Source organism: Oculina patagonica, chromosome 3, assembly GCF_052425735.1.
Source record: "Oculina patagonica isolate OP01 chromosome 3, crgOcupat, whole genome shotgun sequence".
In the NCBI taxonomy this organism is placed as follows: Eukaryota; Metazoa; Cnidaria; class Anthozoa; order Scleractinia; family Oculinidae; genus Oculina; species Oculina patagonica.
This window is the reverse complement of record NC_135760.1, coordinates 11,612,440-11,634,246: the sequence shown is the minus strand read 5'-3', so window position 1 is coordinate 11,634,246 and position 21,807 is coordinate 11,612,440. Positions and strand designations below refer to the sequence as shown.

Sequence of the window (21,807 nt, the reverse complement as noted above, 5' to 3'; positions counted from 1 at the left end):
ACTATTTGAAGTCTACTTATTTATATTCTAAATATTATTAATAATGCAATTTCTAGATACGACCTAGTGGTAAGACATCTTGAATGCAATGATGGAAACTATTTTGTTTTTCTGTACACAAGGCTTTCATTTGACTCTGCATGCATACCAAGGGTGTTTTGTAACCCTTCTAAACTAATCAATTTGACTTGTTAAATTTGTGTTGGAGCGCTTTTCTGACTTTCACAAAAGTAAAACAGATTTATCACACTAACGAATCACAACGCGTTCAAACAGAGTAATGATCCAATCAGAACTAACCCAGAACACGCAGCCCGCGCCAAGCGCGGGAAAAGATGCGACAGAGCCAAACGCGGAAAAACATTCAGCCGGTGCCAAGCGCGGGAAAACGCGTGTAAGTGAGAACATGAATGGTTAATGCTTTGTTTTGTTAAAACATGATTCACAAGTTTTCTAAACTAATAACTGCAAAACAAAATAGCAATAAAAACATAATTGGTTTTGAAAGTCAGTCGAAATCGCTCCAACATGCCACCAACATTAAATAGTTAAATTCACAGAAGCAGTGCCATTGACTACTGACTCAAAACTGAACTACATGGCAAGAATTATTCCCTAACTAGAAGATAACTGAATAAAATCTTGATTTACTCTACGTAATTAGAAGCAATTCCGTGTTCAGTGCAATCTGATTTCTGAAAAACTTCTAAGGAAAGCAGGCCAAACGTTTCGGAAACTGTAATCCACCTGAATTTCCTCGGCCTCTGAGGTAGCTTATTCTTATAATTTTTCGCGCGTACTTAATTTCGCGAAAATTCGGGAGCCGAATTTCGCGAGTATTAATTTTCGCGTTTGCAAGAAAAATTAAGGCAAAAGTGCATTAAATAATGCGATTTGTCAGTGTTTTATGGATCACTCGTCAAAGACTAAGGAACTACTGGAAATATACAAAACGTTTGGCTCAATGTAACTACAAGGGGCCTGCAAACTTTGGTGACTGTACTAAAGATGTTTTGGCCGATTTACAAGCCGAAGAAAACAGTATTCAGAGAAGGGTGCTAGTCGAAAACAAGGCGGAAACGTATTTCCAAGGGTTGAGAGTTGCAGTTCCAAACATTTAAAATTTCCATTGCTTTGATATATAATATGGCATTAATTTTCGCGTGCTTAAATTTCGCACAATGTAGTTTTCGCGCGTATTAAATTTCGCGATTATTTTGAAATTTTGCGAAAGTCGCCAAAATTAGTACTCGCGAAAATTAGTAAGAATAAGGTAACGTTAGCCGTAACTCGCTAATAAGTGTCTGTCATTTGTGGAGTGTTTCCTATGATTCGAGTATGTTAGCTTATTAAAGTCACTCTAAAAATATGACCATTTCACTTGTTCATAGGTCACGTGAAATAAAAGTCATTAAGATAATTCACAAGGTCAAATGAAAGCCCCAGGTAAGTTGGAATTCAATCTCTTTTCATATTTGCTACCTGGGAATTATTTATACACAAAGATACATGTTATAAACAACGAAACCAGCGGGCACAAAGATTTGAATTCTTAGATACCGATGTTTCTTTACGTTGTGGGAAACTCGGGACAAATAAACAGCTTTTCTCGACTGTCACCAAAGAGCAGACGGAAATCACACGGTTCAACTCACTTGCTAATTTATTATACCGTAGGCCGCCATCTTGCATGACGTCATTGCACATCACAGAATGGCGACCGCGGGATTTCGACTGAAGCACTAAAACAGAAATGCAAGGTAAAAGAAACTCCACCTTTAAATTAAAACGCGCGTTAACTCTGGTACTCAAAAAAAATTTGATGGGAAATTACGATAAACTTTTCAGCCAATTTTGCGAATGGAAAATCAGCACGAATATGTAAGAGCCGTTTTCAGTGAGTGCCGCAATGCGTAATTGCTTTGGTTTTGTTTTACTACGAACTGTGATTGGTTAAAAAAAAACTCACGCCACATACTTGACCAATCAAATTAATCGACACTTGGCCTGAGTGTTTTCCCGCGCTTTGCGCCCGTTTGTGAATTTGCCACGGATTCTCATTGGCTCGTTGTGCTCTGTAGGTTCGTTGGGAGGGGCAACTGAAATAATTTGTTTTTTTGTTTTTGTTTTTGTTTTTTTGCTTCACGACATTCAAATGAAAACCGCTCTTAAAATGAATCGAAAAATAAGTGCAACATAACGTCCATTAGAGTTGCTCTCACATTACATTCACCGAAATGTTACATTACAGGTGACCCTTGAAAGCTCCAGAACTAGAACGTAAATTCCATTTTCCTAGAGAGTTGCTTTCATATCATTAAGAATCGAAGCGTTCATCACTAGTGTTTTAGCTGTCGAATAAATCCAGAGTTTCCTCAAGGCGAACTTTTTAAACAAGAAGTCCTTTGATGTTCTTTGGCGTTGTTTCGTCGTTTAAGTGTTTTGTGCTATACCTGGAATGAAAACGAAGGAAGTGAGCATTGCTAAACAATTAACTTTGTTAAGGGGGGTGCTTCTTAACGACCAATTTGTTTCTAAAGCGGCCTTCACACGACAAACTATTGGCCAACTCGTGTTGGCAAACTCAAGTTGGTGTGTGTGAACGACGCAACAACGGCAAACAAAGTGGCCAACTGTTGGCGACAAAATAGAACTTGTCTCTATTCTCACCAACAGTTTGCCAACTTGTTTGTCCACTGTTGTTGTGTCGTTCACACACACCAACTTGAGTTTGCCAACATAGGGTCAACATAAGTTTGCCAACTTTGGTTTGTCGTGTGAAGGCCGCTTAAGGAAGGTTTCTAACTGTCATATTTTGGAAATCAGACCTCCTATGGATAAGCTTTTTGCACAGGTTTGCTCTAATGAAGAGTACTTCAGGAGTTACAAATCTCGGCTATATTTGACAAGTCACGTGACCAGAATAGAGAAATGACCCCCTATAAAAACTGAAACGGCGTATAGGTCTGAAAATTAAAATCAGTGCCAATAGATAAAGAACGCCAAATGCTGAATGCTACGCAAGGTTTATGACTAAACTCGCATGGTAATAAAAGTTTTGACGAAGTCATCGCAAGTCAACGCAAGTCCTGCCCAGACGGTGTCGCAAGTAGGCGCAAGTTGAAAACTTAACCACTCTAATGAAGCATAAATTCTCAACCAATAAACACCCGATTTTTTATACTATCCAATCATTAATGACCTCATTGAAGTGCGCCTATTGACGGAGGGAAAATTGTGAAAGCCCATTCACCGCCATGTTATAGTTGGAAAGGTGGTTACTGGACTGGACTGGACTGCAAGGAATGGAAAACTTTACAAAAGTTGTTAATGCTCACCTTAAAGCATTAAGAAGACCATCTACCGAACCAGAAGGTTGATCTTTTAACACTTTTATTGAAGCTCTTATCTGTAGAATAGAAAAAATAAGTTTAACTAACTCGTCACTGCAGAATAGTGATACGTTTTGATTTCAGGGGCCGTTTATTACATGATAGCACTCTACAGTTTACTCTTGGTGGCTGCGCTTCATTCTCACTTTTCGTTTTGATCTCTAATTCAAAATATTACTTGTAAACTGCAAACTAGTAAGTAAAGTAAGTAATCAATTTATTAACAGTGTGTCCACGTGGTGGCTCTTCATCTGTTACAAACTTATACTACATTGGCTTCACAGTGGCTGCTACACTTACATACTAAAGAAAGGCCTGGCCAAGCTAGAGGAGAACTGGTGAACAGCAAGGCCTACCGAGAAGGAAACTGGGAAAGACTTATTAAAGGGAGTTATTGTTGAGGCTCCCCCAGGGGTTCTAGGCAACAAGGGAACATGGCCATAAAATAATTGGGAACAAGGGAACAAATGGAAAAAACACGGGAACAAGTGTCTTTCTGATATGTTAGGGAACGATAAAGGAACACAAGGGAAATTTTTGGAAGCAAGGGGACATCTTGTAGCCAACAAGTATACAAAATGTACTTACATCTATATTTGATGTTTTTGCGAATGCTCCTACAGGATGAACGTGATCATAGAGAATTATAAGACCAACCTAAAAATAAAACAAAACCAGCGTCAAAAAACTTACATTGTCTGTACTGTTACCATTACGCCAACTGTAAACAGGAGTGAAAGTCTGCAATTCTGCAGTCTGTGTTTGTCAGACTTTCTCCACTAAGAGAGAGTTACTCTGTACTCTTGGTCAGCAAATTGGCAAGTGGTACAAATGAGTTATAGTTGAAATCCGTAGATATGCTTGGATAAGATTTTCCATTTAGTTTGCATAAGGACCTGTTTTCAGTAGCCAACAATTTGAAATAGGTTCTTATTTTATGACTTTCAGTTGACACTTAGAATTAAGTTTTGTTTTCTTGATGTTTAATAGGTACAAGGGGAATAAAAATAAACAAGACAGCCTAGAATAGCGTTTCGATTTGTTTAGATTATTGCAGTCACTTAGACATAATTGTATGCATATTTTATATAAACAATAGACTGTACCAATATCCTACTAGCAACAAGTACCTTTTTTTATAAATAAGATAAGGGCCCATTAATTTAAGAAACTAAATAGCCTAATTTTCCAGTAAAACCTATTTTGGCTAGCTTGGAAAATTGAAGGTTCTTATATGTGGTTTTTTACCGTACTCAAGCTGGATGGAAACTTTTAGTGCAAGCAACATAAGCCAACTTACCATTACACGAAGACAAAAGAGATATGTTTCTTGGTTTGCGACTCTAGATGAAAATTCTCTGCAAATAAAATACACAACAGTACACCAGGGTCAGGTTGTTCAAAAGTCAATTAACACTAAACCATGATTAAAAGGTTATCAAGGGTTCAATTTCTCTTGTAGTTTCTTTATTGCTTTTGTTTTGTAAGGTTTGAAGTTGATGTCAAAACTGTAGGACAGAAAATTTAAGCAAAAAAGCCTTATTTGTGATAATCCTGGATTAGATTAATCGTGATTTGAATAACCCAGTCCTGATTAATAAATCAGCTACCGTACAATAGTGCCACAATACCATCACTCATATTTTCTCTTGATGTTACGGGTATATGAAAGCTCTTTCAGTCCATTTTGGATCAAATGGTAGCCCTTTGTCAAATTTATCCAGTGGATAGTGGTTTATCCAGTGAACAACATTACCCAATCTTTGAATAACCCAGGCCAGATATTAAATTCTTGGCCGCTATCTTGACCTTTGCCCTGACTTATTTCAGTCTAGTGCAACCATGTGACAAACTAAGTATTCTTACTTCAATATAACATCATGACAAGATGAAACAGTACTTACGGATTTTCTATCATTGTTCTGCATAAATTTGCTAAAGTGCTAAGACAGTCTGTTGTATTTTCTATTGGAAGGCTTTTGTTCTGAAAGTGAGAAAAAAAGGCTTAGCTTAGTGCGTAAGCTAGAAGCTTGTGGGGCCATGTATTTGAAACAAACATAACATATTTGAAAATCCCAGCTGACAGGAGGATGACTGCTGGCTGATGGGGTTGAATTTTGGACCACCAAACACAAACCTGTCTGTGGGAGGCGCAGTGGCCTAATGGTTAGCGCGCTCGACTCCGAGTCGAACGGCTCGGGTTCGAGGCCTGGCCGGGGCGCTGTGTTGTGTTCTTGGGCAAGACACTTTACTCTCACAGTGCCTCTCTCCACCCAGGTGTAGAAATGGGTACCAGCGAATTTACTGCTGGGGGGTAACCCTGCGATGGACTAGCATCCCATCCAGGGGGGAATAGCAATACTCCTAGTCGCTTAATGCTACGGAAACCGGGATAAGCTCCGGCTGTATGGGCCTCATGGCTCGGAGACAGACTTTACTTTTTTTTTAAACACAAACCCGTCTAGTGGCAGGGAGCAGGATTTGAACCCGAGACATCCAGTGCCCTAACCACTAGTTCACACAGCCTCCCTTAACTTGACATATTGACTTTTCTTATGATGACCATACACATAATGATCGTTGGCCTGTTGAGGGGGCATAGGGGACTGAGCAAAGAGAATGGAGGCAGGAGGAGAGAGGGCTGGAATCAGGATTTCCAAAGTGGTAGGAACCTAGAGAAACTGAATTTTTTTTTGCGACACTTTGTAATATTTTTCTATAGAAATAGCACAAAGAGCCTTGAACCACTTAGGAGGGGGTGGGAACATGGTCTAAAGGTATGACAAGTGAGAGGGACAGACCCCCATCCTTCCCCACTGACATGTAACATCATCATAGCTCAGGTGGAAAAGCATGTCAAATCTCACTATTTAAAATTGCTAATTTTTGGCTTTGGCTAAGTGTAACTGGGACGATTACTTTTACATTTCTGAAGTACATACAGAATTGTATTACCTCTGTTACAAACTTTGATGTGGTGTCGCTAAGAGTTTTTAAAAGAGGTGTGGGGTAAGCATAAAATAAGGACATTCTGTTGGCCATTTCATTTGACACTTGAATTCCTTCGTTATCATCATCCTGCGGAACAACAGAAAAACAAATCAAGATAGTTACTTAATGCAGGGCTTGCAAAAAAATGTGAATTCCAGCTTTAGACAAAACTCTCAAATTTTGCTTGCCTGAGCAGTTGCATGCTTGCCAAAGTATCTTTTTTGTTTAAGAATCATAACTTTATCATCAGCCTATGCTGTGAATAGCATAGTTTGTTGTCCACTGAATAGCAATTTATTATCCAGTGGATAGCACTGTCCACATAATTTTTGAACAACTGGACTTTGCATACATATATATGTCTGAATTTATCAAAACCAGGTCAAGGAAATGTTCACCGTTTTAAGCGCAAATCGCTGTAAACGATTTTTTTCTCGCCAGAAACTATCTCCAAACTCGATGATATAAAAACTAAAGGGAATGTCAGTCTTTTTTTCTCTTCTCCTCTCTCTTCTCTACCTTTCAGCGCTGTATTTCTTTTTTTCCCCCTTTTTTGTGGCGTTGTAAGCCAATTCGCGCAGTAACGTACTTGTTGAAGAATACTGACGTCACTTTTCTTTGACCCGGTTTTGATAAATTCAGACATATATATAATGTACTGTAACCTCTGCACACATTGCATGCCTACAACACTATTTGAGATAAAAAGATTTCTGTTTTTTTGAGAAGATTATCAACAAGACTAAACGATTTAAACCTTGCAGCTTACCGCATTTGCCATTTTTCTTCTGCTTAGCGTTCTCCTGTAGTAACTAAAGTCATTTTGAATTGCTGGGTTTGTCATCTGTCAATGTTGAAAAAAACAAGTTTCTTTTATTAGCCATACCCGTGAAAGAGCCCATCCACAGCATCACAAAACATGACAGAATTTAACATAATGTTACATTTTTTTGACCAAGGAATTGACATGGGATAACATAGATATGCAATGCTTCCTTCTGGCATACTATAAAATTAATATCCCACTTGTTAATTGACTTTTCCTTGCATACACCCACACCTATCTTGCACTGTTATTGTTTTTGATGATGATGATGATGAAGAGGATGATGAAACACTCCCCTAAGGACCTAAGTGCATCACTGAAATATAACATCACAGGTGGGATCCAGGGTTCTCAGTTGAACCCGTAACCCGTAACACCTGCCACGAGTGTCACTTGAAAGTGTTACGGCTGTCAAAGCACTGCAGTCAATAGATTTAAGTTACATAGCCTTTGGCCATGTAGATCCCTGTTATGGGTGAAAACAACACAGCAACAGCTGCTAAAATTTCTATTGAGAACCCTGGGATCTTTCACAGGGTGCCACCAGTCAGAAAGGATTGCATTAAACTGGAATATATTCCGTATCTTTAGTTAGTAGAAACTCAGCAGCCTTTGACTGGAAAACTGCAAATATGATTGCTTCTGCCATTGTTTTCTATTAGCTGATAGAACATGATCATGTCGGCATGGTTCTTTAAAGGGACAATATTTCTTATTTTTGGGCTTAAAAGTACATAAAAATGTAGGTTTTGGACTGCTCCTTTAGAGTATCTACTAAAACAATAAGACAACTTACACTCATTTTCTATAGCAAATGTGAAACTCAGTTGTGCCTTGTTGACTATTTGCTGATAGAAAAGGAGGGTGAGTAGTCTAATTGTTTAAAAGAATTAAGTATCACCACAACTGTATGTGAGCACCACTCAATACCTTTAAGTCATCAAATTTAAGTGTGAAGTGAAGAATGTCTGCAAACTGTTTTGCCAGAGCCTGTTAAAGAGGGAAAAACGCAAAAAAAAAAACACATTTAGCTTCATTAATTATGGCTGTTGCTAAGCAAAACATGTTGCTTAAAGGTAGGGAGTCAAAAACACTATGCACCATCAGAAAGGAGCAATAAATCGCATTTATGTAAATTACCTCATCTAAATGGCTTTCAAATAACCTTTCAGAAAAGAGTTGAAATATAAAGTAAAGCCTTTTACATGTAGGACCAAGTTGCTCACACAAATGTACATGTTCACTGTATTTCCCAGTGCTAAACTCTCATGATTCTCAGTAGTGTAGCACAAAGCAGCTAAGAGTATTGTTAATACATCACAGATTAGAAATACAAGTGGGGATGGATAAGCAATACAGGTACCACTTATCCATTCCCATAGATGCCAAGTTTTTTGGCTGGTATGGAGTGAGAAATCGAATTGCCCCGAAGGAGCATTAGTGAGACCCAGAGGGGGTAACTTCAAGGGTGGGCTGGGGGTATATTCCCCCTCCAAAAAATTAAAAATGTAAGTTGCAGAGAAGCAATTTCCTTCATAATGGGCAAGCGTTTGTTGTGTTTAAACTCTTCCCTACTCGATTAGCGTTCATCTCTACCAAAGTACAGCTGAAAGTATAAAACTTTATTTAAATTAATAAGACTTTTTCCTAAAGTTGTAGTATTAAAAAAGAAGCGTGATATTTTGTCTGAATGGCGTGGTTGCGTGAGATTGGGTCAAAAAGAGTGAGTCTCACGCCAAAAGCCCAGCATTTCATCAGGCTACCCCAACAATTTGCTGGTTGCTATTTATACTCCTGGGTAGTGAGAGGCAGTGTTTTGCCCCGAGGCTCAAACACTGACTGTTTAGTTTGGAGTACAGCATGCCACCCATGAAGCCAGTGCATAAGATATGAGTAGCCAAGTTTCACTTGCAATCTGAACAGTACAAGCTTCACAGAACTTCAGTCTAAGTTACAGAAATAAACATCGGGAACATGAAAGAATTTGAACACCTACATTTAAATATTTTGCCTAGATGCCTGGAAAGAAGAAGAAAGCTGCTTGAGGTTTGAATCTAGGTGTAAGTACATTGCAGCTTTTTCTTATGTAAACATTGCCATCACAAATGTGCCAGCAAGTTAATTAACAAAATATAGGACCACATTTTATTTACCTGCTGCCGTTCAAGGTGCTCAAGGGGTGTCTCTGTCCCAGCACAAAGAGCATGGAGAAGCTGAGGAAGAACGGCCTCTGCAAAAAAATCCCAAATCCAACAAGAATTAAAAAACAAAACAACTGTTCATCTGCCAAGGATCCTTTATAGGATCAATGAATGAATTTATTAATGGAAATTTGATTTTACATTTTACATGTATTCTGGAAACGGCACCTGGATTCAAAACTCAAAATGTTGATTGGAAATAATTTGCATCACTTCAGAGTCAACTAGTCAACTATCAAATGTCACATACAGTGTTTTTTTGTCATTTTGTTTACCACTCACTCTTTTTGACCCTCGCAATATACCAAATGAGAGGCAAAGTATTTTGCTGAACTGAAAAGGATCAAAAATGCTACTGACAGCAGAGAAACTGGGAAAACATTTTTAAAGAATTCCCCCTTTCCCCCAATGGTAAACAACAACAACAACAAACAACAAGTTTATTCTATGATCTCTTACCAAGCTCTAAAGCATATTCATAAAACATCTTAAGCTTTCCAACAAGTGGTACCACTGCCTTCCATGCCATTTCTTGCAGCTCTTCATCAAGGGCATTAGAAATTGCCTACAGTAAGAACATATGAAAATGCAATGTAAGCGAACCGACGTATTGCCGTATTGACGTGTACTTGGAGGAAGTTGAAGACTGGGAATGAGTTTGACAAGTAACTATACATTCTCGTACCCATAGCCCTTTCGTTTCTCTTAGCCGGCTGGGACTTGGCACAAGGAAACGAAGGGCTCTGGGGACAAAGAATTTCCAGTCCTAGATTCTAGGACTTCCGGTCTTCATGTATGCAGTCATGATGTTTCAAAAGAATGTATGAGAGAGTCGTTACGTTTTTGACTTCCGTTTAGGAATTCTTTGTTCCAAACAGCCAATCAAACAAATTCGAATTATTTCAAAAATCCTATGTCCCCAGAGCCCTCCGTTTTCTCATGCCAAGTCGGCTAAGAGAAACGAAAGGGCTATGGGGACGAGAATGGTAACTATACTTTATATAGCCACCAATAAGCGCTCCCCTGTAGGAACGCTTCTTACTCCCTACATGACAATCCTTTCAATGAAATTGATTCTGTAATGGGCCTCATGCTCTACACACATATATACACAGGGCTGCAAATAATTTTTTTCACTTGAAAGGACATAAGTCCTACTAAGACACCATCATGGTCGGACAAAACAAAATTTTGGTTGGACATCACTAAAAACAATGGTTTAATTTTATTCATTGTTGCCATAAAATGATTTACCATCCAAAAATTGTCCGGACATCATGCCTGACCACACTTGGGATTTCGTCAGACATGAACAAATTTTGGTCGGCTAATGTCCAATGACCGACTGCTATTTTCTCCTAAAAAGTAGCCATCCACAGGACAGCTGGACGGCCATCTGGCTAAAAGCATAAGTCTCAAATGTCAGCAAAACGATTTGAGAACCATTTATTTTTACTGTGAGTAATGTAGTAACAGTCCCTCCCCCATATACAGTTGCTTGGGGCACAGTGGCCTCATGGTTGGTGTGTTAGACTCCAGATTAAGCAGCTCAGGTCATCATATTGTGTTCTTTGGATGGACACTTTATTCTCATTGCGCCTCTCTCCAACCAGGTGTACAAATGGGTACTGGCAAATGTAAAGCTTATACCTGCCAACTTTTTCTGGGTCAAAGGTGTGAGATTTTTATTCTGAGAGTGCCAGGATTTCCGAAGACGATACGACAATGTCCAAAGTTTTCCAGATATCCGAAGTATTCCGAATACATTCCGAACATATCCCGATGCCAGTACAGTACGTGGACGTGTTTTGCTAAACATGTGGCCCATACTGCCAAGGTTTATCCCGGTTTTAGTAGCATGTAATTTAAGTGGCTAGGAATGTTTCTACTCTCCCCTGAATGGGATTCTAGTCCATTGCAGGGTACCCCCCCCCCCCTCAAGATCATGTCGCTGGTATCCATTTATACACCTGGGTGGAGAGAGGTACTATGAGAGTAAAGTGTCTTGCCCAAGAACACAACACAGATATACCCCAGCCAGGTCTTGAACCTGAACCGCTCGATCTGGAGTCTGGCGCACTAACCATTAGGTCACCGCGCCTCCACTACATTTTATTTTCCATTGAAACCCCACAGAAAGACTTACTTGTCTGATTTCTTCATTTGCACCTCGATAATTTTGTAACTCTTGAAGAATCTGAGGTGCAACAACCAGCACACCATTGACTACCTCATAAACTTCCCTCTCTGATTCTGTAGGAGTTGCATCTTAAAATGAAAAAACAAGAAAATCTATTCAAAATTTTAAGAAATGACTTTTGTTAGTTAATAAGTTGTCAACCTTTGAAGCAAGGTTGTCAAAAATAGCCAGCAGCCAGTAAAAATCTACACCTACTTCATGTGTTTGGCCAGTTACTCTGAGTCCTACAAATGTGCAATGCAGCAAGGTGTGCGAGACAAGGCAGTGAGGCATGCGAGACAAGGCAGCGAGGCATGTGAGACAAGGCAGCAAGGCGTGCGAGGCAAGGCAGCGAGGCATGCGAGACAAGGCAGCAAGGCGTGCGAGACAAGGCAGCAAGGCGTGCGAGACAAGGCAGCGAGGCATGCGAGGCAGAAATCCCTACTGCAAATAAAAGGGCTTACCGCAAGGTTCCTAAGCTAAATGTAGGCTAACCGAAGTGCTATTTATGCTAACTGGAGTGCCATTTAGGCTAACCGAAATGCTATTTAGGCTAACAGGAATGTCATCTAGGCTAACCAAAATGCTATTTAGGCTAACCGGAATGGATCACATGCCTCGCTGCCTCACACTTTGTGATGAACCAGCTACTCTGCTGGGATATTCTCTGATTCTTTAATTAAAACTGGCAAAATCAGCCACCTACCTCAACAATGAAGCAGCCTACTGACAACCCGCTTTGCACCATACAAATTATTTGAAATGATCATCTCTCATACACAGTAATAGAGCATTTTCACTTTTGTGGCCATTTTCTCAATTCTTATGACTTGTACGAATGATTCTGAATCAATATTGCAAGACAGAAATTTATTGCTCTATTACAACCAAAAAAAAGTGTTTCCCTAAAAAAAATTATTCCTTTCATAAATCTAGAGCAGTTAGGATTCTTTGATTCAAATTTTGTAAGTTAAACTGAATAGTACTAGCATTCATTGCATCTGGATTTCACGATCCTGATCTGCACAAGAACATTCTAGAAATTTAGTGGAGGTTACCATTGAATGACTTTTATTATTCAGTTTAATATTCGAAATTTGAATCATAAAAAAAAAAATTTCATCAGAATAAGTAAAACTTACTTTCAAAATCCAGGAATATGTCAATTTTGCTACCGGAGGCATCTTGTTCTTCTCTCGTTAGAAGTTTGAGGAGATTCCCCATAACAGGTTGTTCGTCATGAACTGCAGATATGAACAGTAATAAACTAAATAACATTTTCCCAGAAGGTAAGGTTTAAAGTGCAGTTCCACTATCTAGGCAGTTGAAGGGATGGTGGATAGTATTACTGTAAAGCGCTATGAGCCATGGATATGGCGCTATAAAAATCCATTGTTATTATTATTAGTAAATTTGAGACTTTCCTAGATGGCAAGAGAAATATCTGCTCTGTGGGCCTGGGACTTTATTAGCCTAACAGAAGAAATCATGGCTCAAGCAGGCATAGCAAATAACAAGAGGGGGACAATTATTTAACTAAAATTGTGTGAAATGCATATTTTTGAAATCATGCACTAAAACCCAAAACAACGAATAAAAACCACCGAAACAAAACAATCGAAATGAAACCGCTGAAACAACTGAAACAGCCGAAACAAAACAAAATCACAAAACAAGCAAAACCCATTACAATAGACCATATTTGTATTCTCGGTATTGGACTGGAACCAGCTGAAAATGGAGGCTAATGCGGGGAATTATCATTGCAGAAGAGCTTCATGTCATTTGCATTTGAAAAGATTCCCCACATTAGCTTCCATTGCAAGCAAGTTTCAGTTCAATACCGAGAATATGAATATGATCTATTATTGAAAGCTTACCGTAAACAGGCTAACCTGAGCATTATTCAGCACTCTGGTTAGCCTGAATAATGCTCAGGTTAGCCTGTTTACGGTTAGCTCTAAATAATTGTAATCATGGCTTTAACCTTTTGCTTGTTCCTGTGATTTGTTTCATTTCACTCATTTTGGCCGTTTTGGTTGTTTCGCAGGTTTGGGTTTTAGTACATGCCATTTTTGAATGAGGTAGAATATTTCAACTAGTGCAACTTGTCTGAGACTTGTAACCATTGTAAGACAAGTTAGATCTGGGTCACACTAGTGACACGACATAATGACAAGGTCAGGCAAATGCAAAAAAACACCTTGCATTGATGTTTTATGTCACCAGTGTGAACAACACGGCATAACAACGTAACAGGGACATAATGAAATAAGCATAACGATATTAGGAAAAAGTTATTTTTTCTTTATGTCATTATGTTGCTAGTGTAAACCAGGCCTTACACAAAATGTTTCTTAGTTACTGCAGTAAAGGGTGAATGGCTTTTGTTACTTTTAAGGGACTTGCACTATAAAGGGAAACAACTGTCTAAATCCCGGCCTGACCAATCAATGAAAATTGATGATCGGAAATCAATCAATCAATCGATATCAATTGATGATGGTTAGTTAATTGATATTGATTGGCATCGGCCAATCGATGACCAATTGATAGTCACAAATCAAATTTCCTTAATTACATCGATTGTCATCGATTGCTATCGATTTTCATTGATTGTCATCGATCGTTATCGATATCTTGCGGCGTACTTGGGCATCCCCAGGATAATTTTACAGGATATCCGGAAATAGATTTTCGCAATCCTAAAACGACTGATCGTGATCTGAGCGCACAAAGTCTGAAGAAGCTGATAAAGCCGGGGATAAAACAACGGACGTTACACTTGTTATTAAGTGTGTAGTCAAAGACTACCATCTTCTCAAGTAACCTATACGCTAGTGTAAACCTTGCCCCTTTTCTTAATAACATTGTTTTTGCTGCATAACAGAAATAATAATATATCACGAAAATGAATAAATGAGGTATTGATCGCTTTTAAGAGCCACTGAGGTGATGTTATAACACCCATATTGAGTCAAACCAAATAAAAATCAATGGTAATCGATGAAAATCGATGACAGTCGATGAAAATGGAAGAAATTAAAAGTCACAAAATTTTCCATCATCGATTGTTCATCGATTTCCAATATCAATCGATTAATTGGCATCAATTATTATCGCAAGCAAACCGGAGTGGAACTAACCGCAAGCAAACTGGAGTGGAAGTAACTGCAAGCAATCTGGAGAACAAACGTGTTGTGTTTTATTAAATAAATTTGTCGTTTTTCGTGTACATCGCTTTTACAGTTGTTTGTGTCATTTTGTGCGAGCGATTTAGACAGTTGTTTTCCTGTTGAGGGTAAGTCCCTTAAAAGTAACGAAAGCCGGGTGAATAGAAAATATCACATCAATAAAAATGAAATATTGAAAAACCGTTACTTTCTTGATAAAAATATGAACAAAACCTGTTAGAGCCCAGTGAGTGTAACACAAAAGCTAATGTTGAATACATTGGCTTACTTAAATTTACAATTTGACATGCACATGCATGTAACCAGTAACTGAAAATGAAACAATACCTTACAATTTCAAGTTACGACCAAGGATAGCCGGCTAGACAAGAAACCTTCTTAGTTTCAACGTTACAACATGTAGAAAGTGTAAGTTCTATGTTGTTCTCAAAATTGTAAGCTTACTTTACGAGCACCTCGTGCAAAACTTAATTAAACTCACTGGCTTACTACGACATTAATTTCTGATCGTGTTCATTACTAATCAATAAGCTTATAAACTTTTTAACGCCCTATAAAAGGCATATGCCGGAGAGAAACGATTAAAGACTTCAGTTCTTAACAAGGAAGTAGCTGAAGACGTTTACAGAAGGATCAGTGCGAATATTTACCAACTACAAAACAGAACAACAGCTAAGCAATGATAAGATAAGGGGTCGATGATTCATTACGTTGAAGTGTGTTTCGATGTGTGCAATTGTAACATTTTTAACATCGAAAGTTCTTTCCCATAAGTTTAGGATATTCTCTTTGCTTGTGCATTTTCCCCTCAGTCTCGACATATTCCTATGCTTGAGCCAATAAAAAAGCAAGCTGAACAACATGATTCGTCTTGTGAAACCTACATGAAATCGAACAACCTCAACCGAAGACCAGTTCCACTTTCACAAACAAATCTTGTGATCGCGTGTTCAAATCACAAAGAGTGAATTAGGTAGACTTTGGGGCAACATAGCACAAGCAAACATGAGACAAACTACATAGATTTTCTAAGCAGTAAAGCTGTGTAGTTTGTAGAAGCTAGAGCTAACGATCACTCACCTTTCCTCAACCGGAAAGGGAAACGCAGAACCACAACTTGTCAGCCAACAGCGGGTCCCTAACTCGCACAAAATGCGATCAAACCCTCTCTTTCGTCGCCGAAATCAACGAAAAGTTAATCAAAGTTAGAAAAACTCCCTTTCTTGTCTTGAAAGTCTGCGCTAAGAGTTGCAGTTGTAGAACTCTTCCTTGTTGCCCAGTGGCGCTTCAAGCTTCAAATAGCAAGGGAACTGAATGGCACATTTCCACGCCCTCCTAGCCCATAATATTATAGGGCTGTTTCGGTATGGCTCCTTTTCACGTTCAATCTCGATGTACGGACCCTTTCGATCTGACCTCCAAATATGGTAATATGTTGGCGGGAAAGGAAATGGGAGACTGGCCAATGGAAAAAGAAAGCGGAGGGCGAGGAATTTTCTTCTCTGTTCCAGCTGAAGTTTCATACACTGCCTTCAAAAAATAGTGTATAAAACCACGTTTGAGCAAAAAGACAAAGACAAAAAAGCAAAAAAGACAAATGCAGGAAATTTATAATTACTGATGCGGAAAGATGAACATGTTCCTAGCCATTTGAAAACGTTAAAAAGGTCTGAATTTCAGGTCAATTAGTAGTTCTATAACCAGGGGGAAACTCCTCTTTTTTGCCGCGATCAAAGTTTGCAATAAAGATCCCTCCGTTAAGAGCCTGGGAATAGCTTCTAAATTCCGACCTAGAGAGACTGGGACCTAAATACAACATGGCGGTTGTTTTGACCCGTTTTCCACTCGCAATCTCGCGAACTTTTTTCCTTCGAAAAACTGTCAATGTGAAATCCTTGGCGAGCACAGTTAAGCTGCAACAAATACCGCGTTACATGAGTACAATGTCATCAAAAATGCAAGTAAATGGAGTTGGAATTCATTACGAAGTTGCCGGGAAAGGTAGCCATGTTGTGCTGTGTATGCCCGGAGCGCTGGGTTCAACACAAAGTGACTTTGGTCCACAGCTGAAGGGACTTAAGGATGAATTTACAGTGATAGCATTTGATCCTCGAGGATACGGAAAATCGATTCCTCCGAAACGTGATTTTCCAGCTGATTTTTTTACAAGAGATGCTAACGATGCCGCCGCACTTATGGAAACTCTTGGTAAGGGAAAGTCTTAATTACATTGATAAGGATATTGATACCTTCTTGTAGGCTTTATACAAACCATTTTCCTATTTGAAAACCCCCACAAAAAATTTTGATCAGAGGCAATTGATCATTTTGTAACTCCACACCCCCCATACCAAGGTGTATTCCAAAGAGGCGGATCCAGAGGGTGTGGATTGGGTGGCTTGCCAAACCACTCCCCCCCCACCCCCCTCACTAGATCCACCAAAAAGATATAGATAAGCACATTAAAATAGAAAATAATGACAACGACACTGAGTAAGGTGTAAAAATTGTGGATAACTTAAACTAAAATAAAATAGGAATATATTTGCTAACTTCCATGCCCCTTTCCCTACATTTGTATTTCTCCCTGGAGAAATCAGTACCATTAAAAAAACGTCTTAATCTCAAGCCTGACTGACAGAAAAACTTGGTATCTGTACTTCCACATATCTATAGGTCACTCTAAATATTCCATTCTCGGATGGAGTGATGGCGGAATAACTGCCATGATTCTGGCTGCTGTTCATCCTCAGTGTGTTCATCGCCTGGTGGTGTGGGGCGCAAATGCAACTGTTACAGCTGAAGACGTCAAGCTGTATGATGCCATCAGAGACACATCAAAGTGGAGTCCTAAGATGCGGGAGCCCTTAGAAGGTGAGGCATGTTGATTTTGAAATTTATAAGACAGTTAGAATAATGAAATGGATAATTCTAGCTTTCAGTCCTCAAAGTCAATATAACCAGCTTTCAATTTTTTTGCAAAACATCAGTATCAAACATAAAAACACACTACAAAAAGGAAGTTGACTAAGGAACACTAAGCCTTTTTCAGTTAAAAAAAGTAAACATCAAATTGTCATCACAATCATCACTGAACTCCAGGAGTTGGTTATTTTATATAATGTCAAAATTACCTAGTTGTTTCTACTTTCCTCTGACATGAAAGGCACAGTGATGCTCAGAACACCAATATTTTAGCCATTGTGGCCTCATTCAGGGCTGCAGGTGAAGAAATAAAAACGCTGTCATACTATGTTGGTGGTCTACTAGCCTGTTCCAGGCGTTGGGTTAGTTGGGAAGCGCGAAAAACGGCGAGCGAAAAAAAAATAAGGGGAGGGAGGCGGGGAGAAGGGGCGAGCGAGAGAACGCCTGTGAGCATTCATAACAAAAGGTCTTTCCGCCTACTTCTAGACCTCCGACAGGGCCCGGGTAACATGAGCGCAGACATTGAATCTTGTGGTTTTCAGTTGTCAGTTTCAATCAGATTTCTGACAGATTTCCCGGTAAATATGGTTTCTCAAGTTCTTCCATGTTGGGAAATGCATTTTATCGTCTGCGTTTAAATGTCTGCACTCGGAGTCTTCTGCAAGCGAATTCGCCGAATTGTCAGTCCGCCCTTCAACGTGTTGCAGGTTTTGTCAAAAAATGTTAAGTGCCAGGGGAACAAGGTACCGAGAGTTTCTTTATTTAATTCGGTTTCAAACAAAGACTTAGTTGGGTTTTCTGGAGCCGAGAGTCTGGTGTTGGCCGACCTCGCAAGTTCTTTTGGACATGGACTGAATCCCAACCCACGTTTTCCTGAAATTTGGTGTTTAACCTGCGCAAGAACACTTGCAAGAACTCATGCCAGCGTTCAAAAATTATTCTCGGAGATTGTCGAAAGAGAAACGTCTTAAAAGCGGCAAGTGAATGCAAGATCGCCGACGGGAGAAACTCCCTCCGTGAAGCGTTCACACACTTCAGAAAATGAATCTACAAGTACATCAACCACACAGAGTAGATCGCGGCGCTGCTTGGCTCTGGGTGAAAGATATTTTGGACCAGATTGATTTAGCAATGAATATTGATGTGGAACAAACTGTTATCAAGATGCAGTTTTACCGCTACTGTTTACAAATATTTTCGAGGCCGTTTGAATTCGCCCGGAATTTTCTCGTTGCTGTTTTACGCTTTTCAGTTTCTGAATGTTTTAGCTTATGTTGTTTTGATTGTCTGCTGGCTGAAGCCTGTTTGAATTCCTGGCTGAGAGTTTCGAGGAATAAATAGCAATTTGTCAATAATACAAGCATTTACAAATTTATCTTTTTGACGGACCGCATTCGACTTCACTTGTAACGTGTTGTTTTAATATTTATTTTAAAACTAGAAAGTGCTTTATCGCATGTATATTTCTTTTAGCGAAGCTTAGGTTATTGTATTTACTGAAGAGCAATTATCGTTGAAACTGTGTCATTATGAGTTAGCGTCGACATAACACGCGGAAACAGTTGAAATATCAGACTCTTTCCAAAGCCAGTTGGAAGTATACCGAAAAACTTCTCCTTCATAGACCAAATTAAACAGTCTTCCTGTTCTTTGCGAAGACTTTCAACCAGAAAATCCTTCAGTGCGTTGTTTACTGCTGAGTTGAGCTCTGCGTGACCGTCACTCGCCGCAGCCATATCTCATTTCACTTCAAGATGAAGGACGCTTGAGTGTTGACAAAAGGTGTCAAAATTGACCAATCAGAGGGTATACCAGAATCTGGTATACCGGAACTAGCTTTTGTTAAAAATGCTCACAGGCGTTCTCTCGCCCCCTCGCCTTAGTCCCCTCCCCATTTTTTTGCTCGCCGTTTCTTGCGCCGCTTCCCAACTAACCGAACGCCTGGAACAGGCTAGTGGTCTACCTGATCATGCATGGAGAAATGGTATATTTTAGGGGTCAAAAAAAGTTTGAGCCATGCCCAAATGAATCCAACAACCGATTAAATGCAAAATGCAAAATCCTCTTTTTTCTGCTCACGCCACAAACATAAACACATGACAAGATTTTAAAATTTGAATACAACAATGTACGCGTGCTTCAAGTGTTACCAATGAACCAAAGCATGACTGCGTGCCCTCCAAAAGGTGTCAAATGTCAAGTATTACAAATGAAAGTCATAAAAGTTACAACAGGTTTAATTCAAATTTTCTGATGAGCATCCTCATCCATTTCATATTGGACATACCCCCCACCTCCTGCCAACCCAGGCTTTCAAGATTAACCCAGTTTATGCTGGTTACACTTCAGCTCTGTATGGAAAGGAAGGACTGCAAGAAATGAACAGTGGCTGGGTAGATGGTATCAGCCAATACCTTACTGCTCGGGGTGGTGACATTTGTACCAGCGCACTAAAGAAGATTGAGTGCCCCACCCTGGTGGTACATGGGCAGAAAGACCCCCTGGTACCAGAGTTCCATCCTGAATATTTACATGCTAACATTCATGGATCAAAGCTTCATGTTATGCCAGAAGGAAGGCATAATCTTCACCTTCGCTATGCAGATGAATTCAACTCACTTGTTAGAGCATTTTTAAAAGGAGAAGGGAACACTAAATCTTCTATTTAGCCTCTTTCCTTTACATCACGCCCCCCTTTTTTTCTCTACCATTAAGCCCCTGACTGATAATGGACCCCTGTGTTTTCTTAATAACCCCCTCTTTCAATGAGCTTTCCTTCTAATTAGCTACCCCGTCTTTTAAATAGGCCTTTCTCTTTTTTAATTTACCACCCCCTTCTGAGAAGCTCCTGTTCTTCTAACAAACCCGTAATCCAAAGTTGAACATCTGTGCAGACGTTCGTTGATTGACCATCTAGCCAAACGGACACGCATATGTAGTCTAGTTCAAAACGATGTCAATGAAAAGTAACAACAAACTTGTGGTGGGTTGCGAAACGGTGAAAAACGTGCGTCCAGTTGCGTGCAAATTTGATCCCGACCAGAGTGAACGCTAGTCTTTGCCAGCCAATACAAGTGCAAGTCTTGGCCAAACGGAGTCGCATGTTGAGAACTTGCGTGTACTTGGTTCTTCCTGTGTTATTTGCGCGCGCGAACCGTTGTTTTTTGTATGGCGCAACTCGCGTTTTCAGATTAGAACACTGAAGAAGGGCTCAGCCCGAAACGTGTGTTTATTTTAAGTTTTTATGACACTTAAAGAGTTTTTTCAAATTTCTTTACTACCCTCTGATATAGTTTGATTCATATTTTACAGGTCAAAAAAATAATAAAGAACTTCTTGTTCCAAACTATTTTCATATGTGTGTCTGGAATAAAATGCAATTTTGCCAATACTTGATTTTTACCTTATTAATCGAGCCACCAACTTTGACTGACGACATAGATAGAAAAAAGGATTAATTACTTTACAATCAACTAATCGAAGTGCATTTCTTGCGGTTCCCATATTTTTGAAGTATCGGATCGGATAATTATTGCGTTGTAAAACGGTTAGAGAATTCTTTTTCTGACCGAAAAACCCAGTGGGTCCTCGATCGGAATCTCGTTCTTTTTATCCTTTCCGCTATTCGCTTATATCTATAATCGTATCTATAACAAAATTCTCGATTTTGATTGGTTCTGCGCGCGCCGATTTGTCGCGTAATCGGCGCGAGATCACGTGGGTGTCCAATAACAGGTATTCAATTTGAGCAACTTTTAAATTGGATACCTGTAATTGGACACCTACGCCATTCGCGCGTCAATCACGCGCATATAAATGGGTTCTTTCTTGCTGTTTTCCCACTTTTTGTACAACCAGTTGAATTTACCATTGACTTTTTCAGACTAAAAAAGATTCTCAAAGACTTCCTAACTTCGAATTTTGTTATTGATACGATTAATTAGTAATTGGACCTCGTGTCGTGCTCGTCATTTCAAATCGTCCTTGTGCTGCGCGCTCGGCCGATTTTGAAATGGCTCGCCCGATTACTCCTTGAATTGTACTCCACTCAGTCCAATTACTATTACTAAAAATCTTTTTCAATCGTGTGATTTATCTC

General features: G+C 39.4%; 2 protein-coding genes across 2 annotated transcripts; one reads left to right on the top strand and one right to left on the bottom strand.

Annotated features, from left to right (window-relative positions):
- Nucleotides 1-1,451: 1,451 nt before the first annotated feature.
- On the bottom strand, nt 1,452-16,090 carry LOC144646585 (CYFIP-related Rac1 interactor B-like). The gene is made up of 13 exons (XM_078506224.1): nt 15,864-16,090; nt 12,732-12,833; nt 11,557-11,678; nt 9,870-9,975; nt 9,363-9,439; nt 8,140-8,199; nt 7,153-7,227; nt 6,348-6,470; nt 5,297-5,376; nt 4,693-4,750; nt 3,981-4,049; nt 3,339-3,409; nt 1,452-2,453 (listed from the first exon to the last, which is right to left on the bottom strand). The coding sequence occupies exons 2-13, from the start codon at nt 12,811-12,813 to the stop codon at nt 2,390-2,392; spliced, it is 987 nt and encodes a 328-aa protein (XP_078362350.1). The 5' UTR covers nt 12,814-12,833; nt 15,864-16,090; the 3' UTR covers nt 1,452-2,389.
- Nucleotides 16,091-16,597: 507 nt separating this feature from the next.
- LOC144646569 (serine hydrolase BPHL-like) lies at nt 16,598-21,093 on the top strand. The gene is made up of 3 exons (XM_078506200.1): nt 16,598-16,991; nt 17,460-17,657; nt 20,058-21,093. The coding sequence occupies exons 1-3, from the start codon at nt 16,601-16,603 to the stop codon at nt 20,375-20,377; spliced, it is 909 nt and encodes a 302-aa protein (XP_078362326.1). The 5' UTR covers nt 16,598-16,600; the 3' UTR covers nt 20,378-21,093.
- The last annotated feature ends 714 nt before the right edge of the window (nt 21,094-21,807 follow it).

Bases quoted from the DNA above. Each gene is read 5' to 3' on its own strand.
- LOC144646585 (XM_078506224.1), bottom strand. From the start codon at position 12,813: ATGGGGAATCTCCTCAAACTTCTAACGAGAGAAGAACAAGATGCCTCC. The intron at 6,471-7,152 runs GTAAGCTGCAAG...GTTGTTCCGCAG, and splicing joins GAAGAAAAATGGCAAATGCG to GATGATGATAACGAAGGAAT. The intron at 5,377-6,347 runs GTAATACAATTC...TCTCACTTTCAG, and splicing joins CATCAAAGTTTGTAACAGAG to AACAAAAGCCTTCCAATAGA.
- LOC144646569 (XM_078506200.1), top strand. From the start codon at position 16,601: ATGGCGGTTGTTTTGACCCGTTTTCCACTCGCAATCTCGCGAACTTTT. The intron at 16,992-17,459 runs GTAAGGGAAAGT...ACATATCTATAG, and splicing joins CGCACTTATGGAAACTCTTG to GTCACTCTAAATATTCCATT. The intron at 17,658-20,057 runs GTGAGGCATGTT...GTTACACTTCAG, and splicing joins GATGCGGGAGCCCTTAGAAG to CTCTGTATGGAAAGGAAGGA.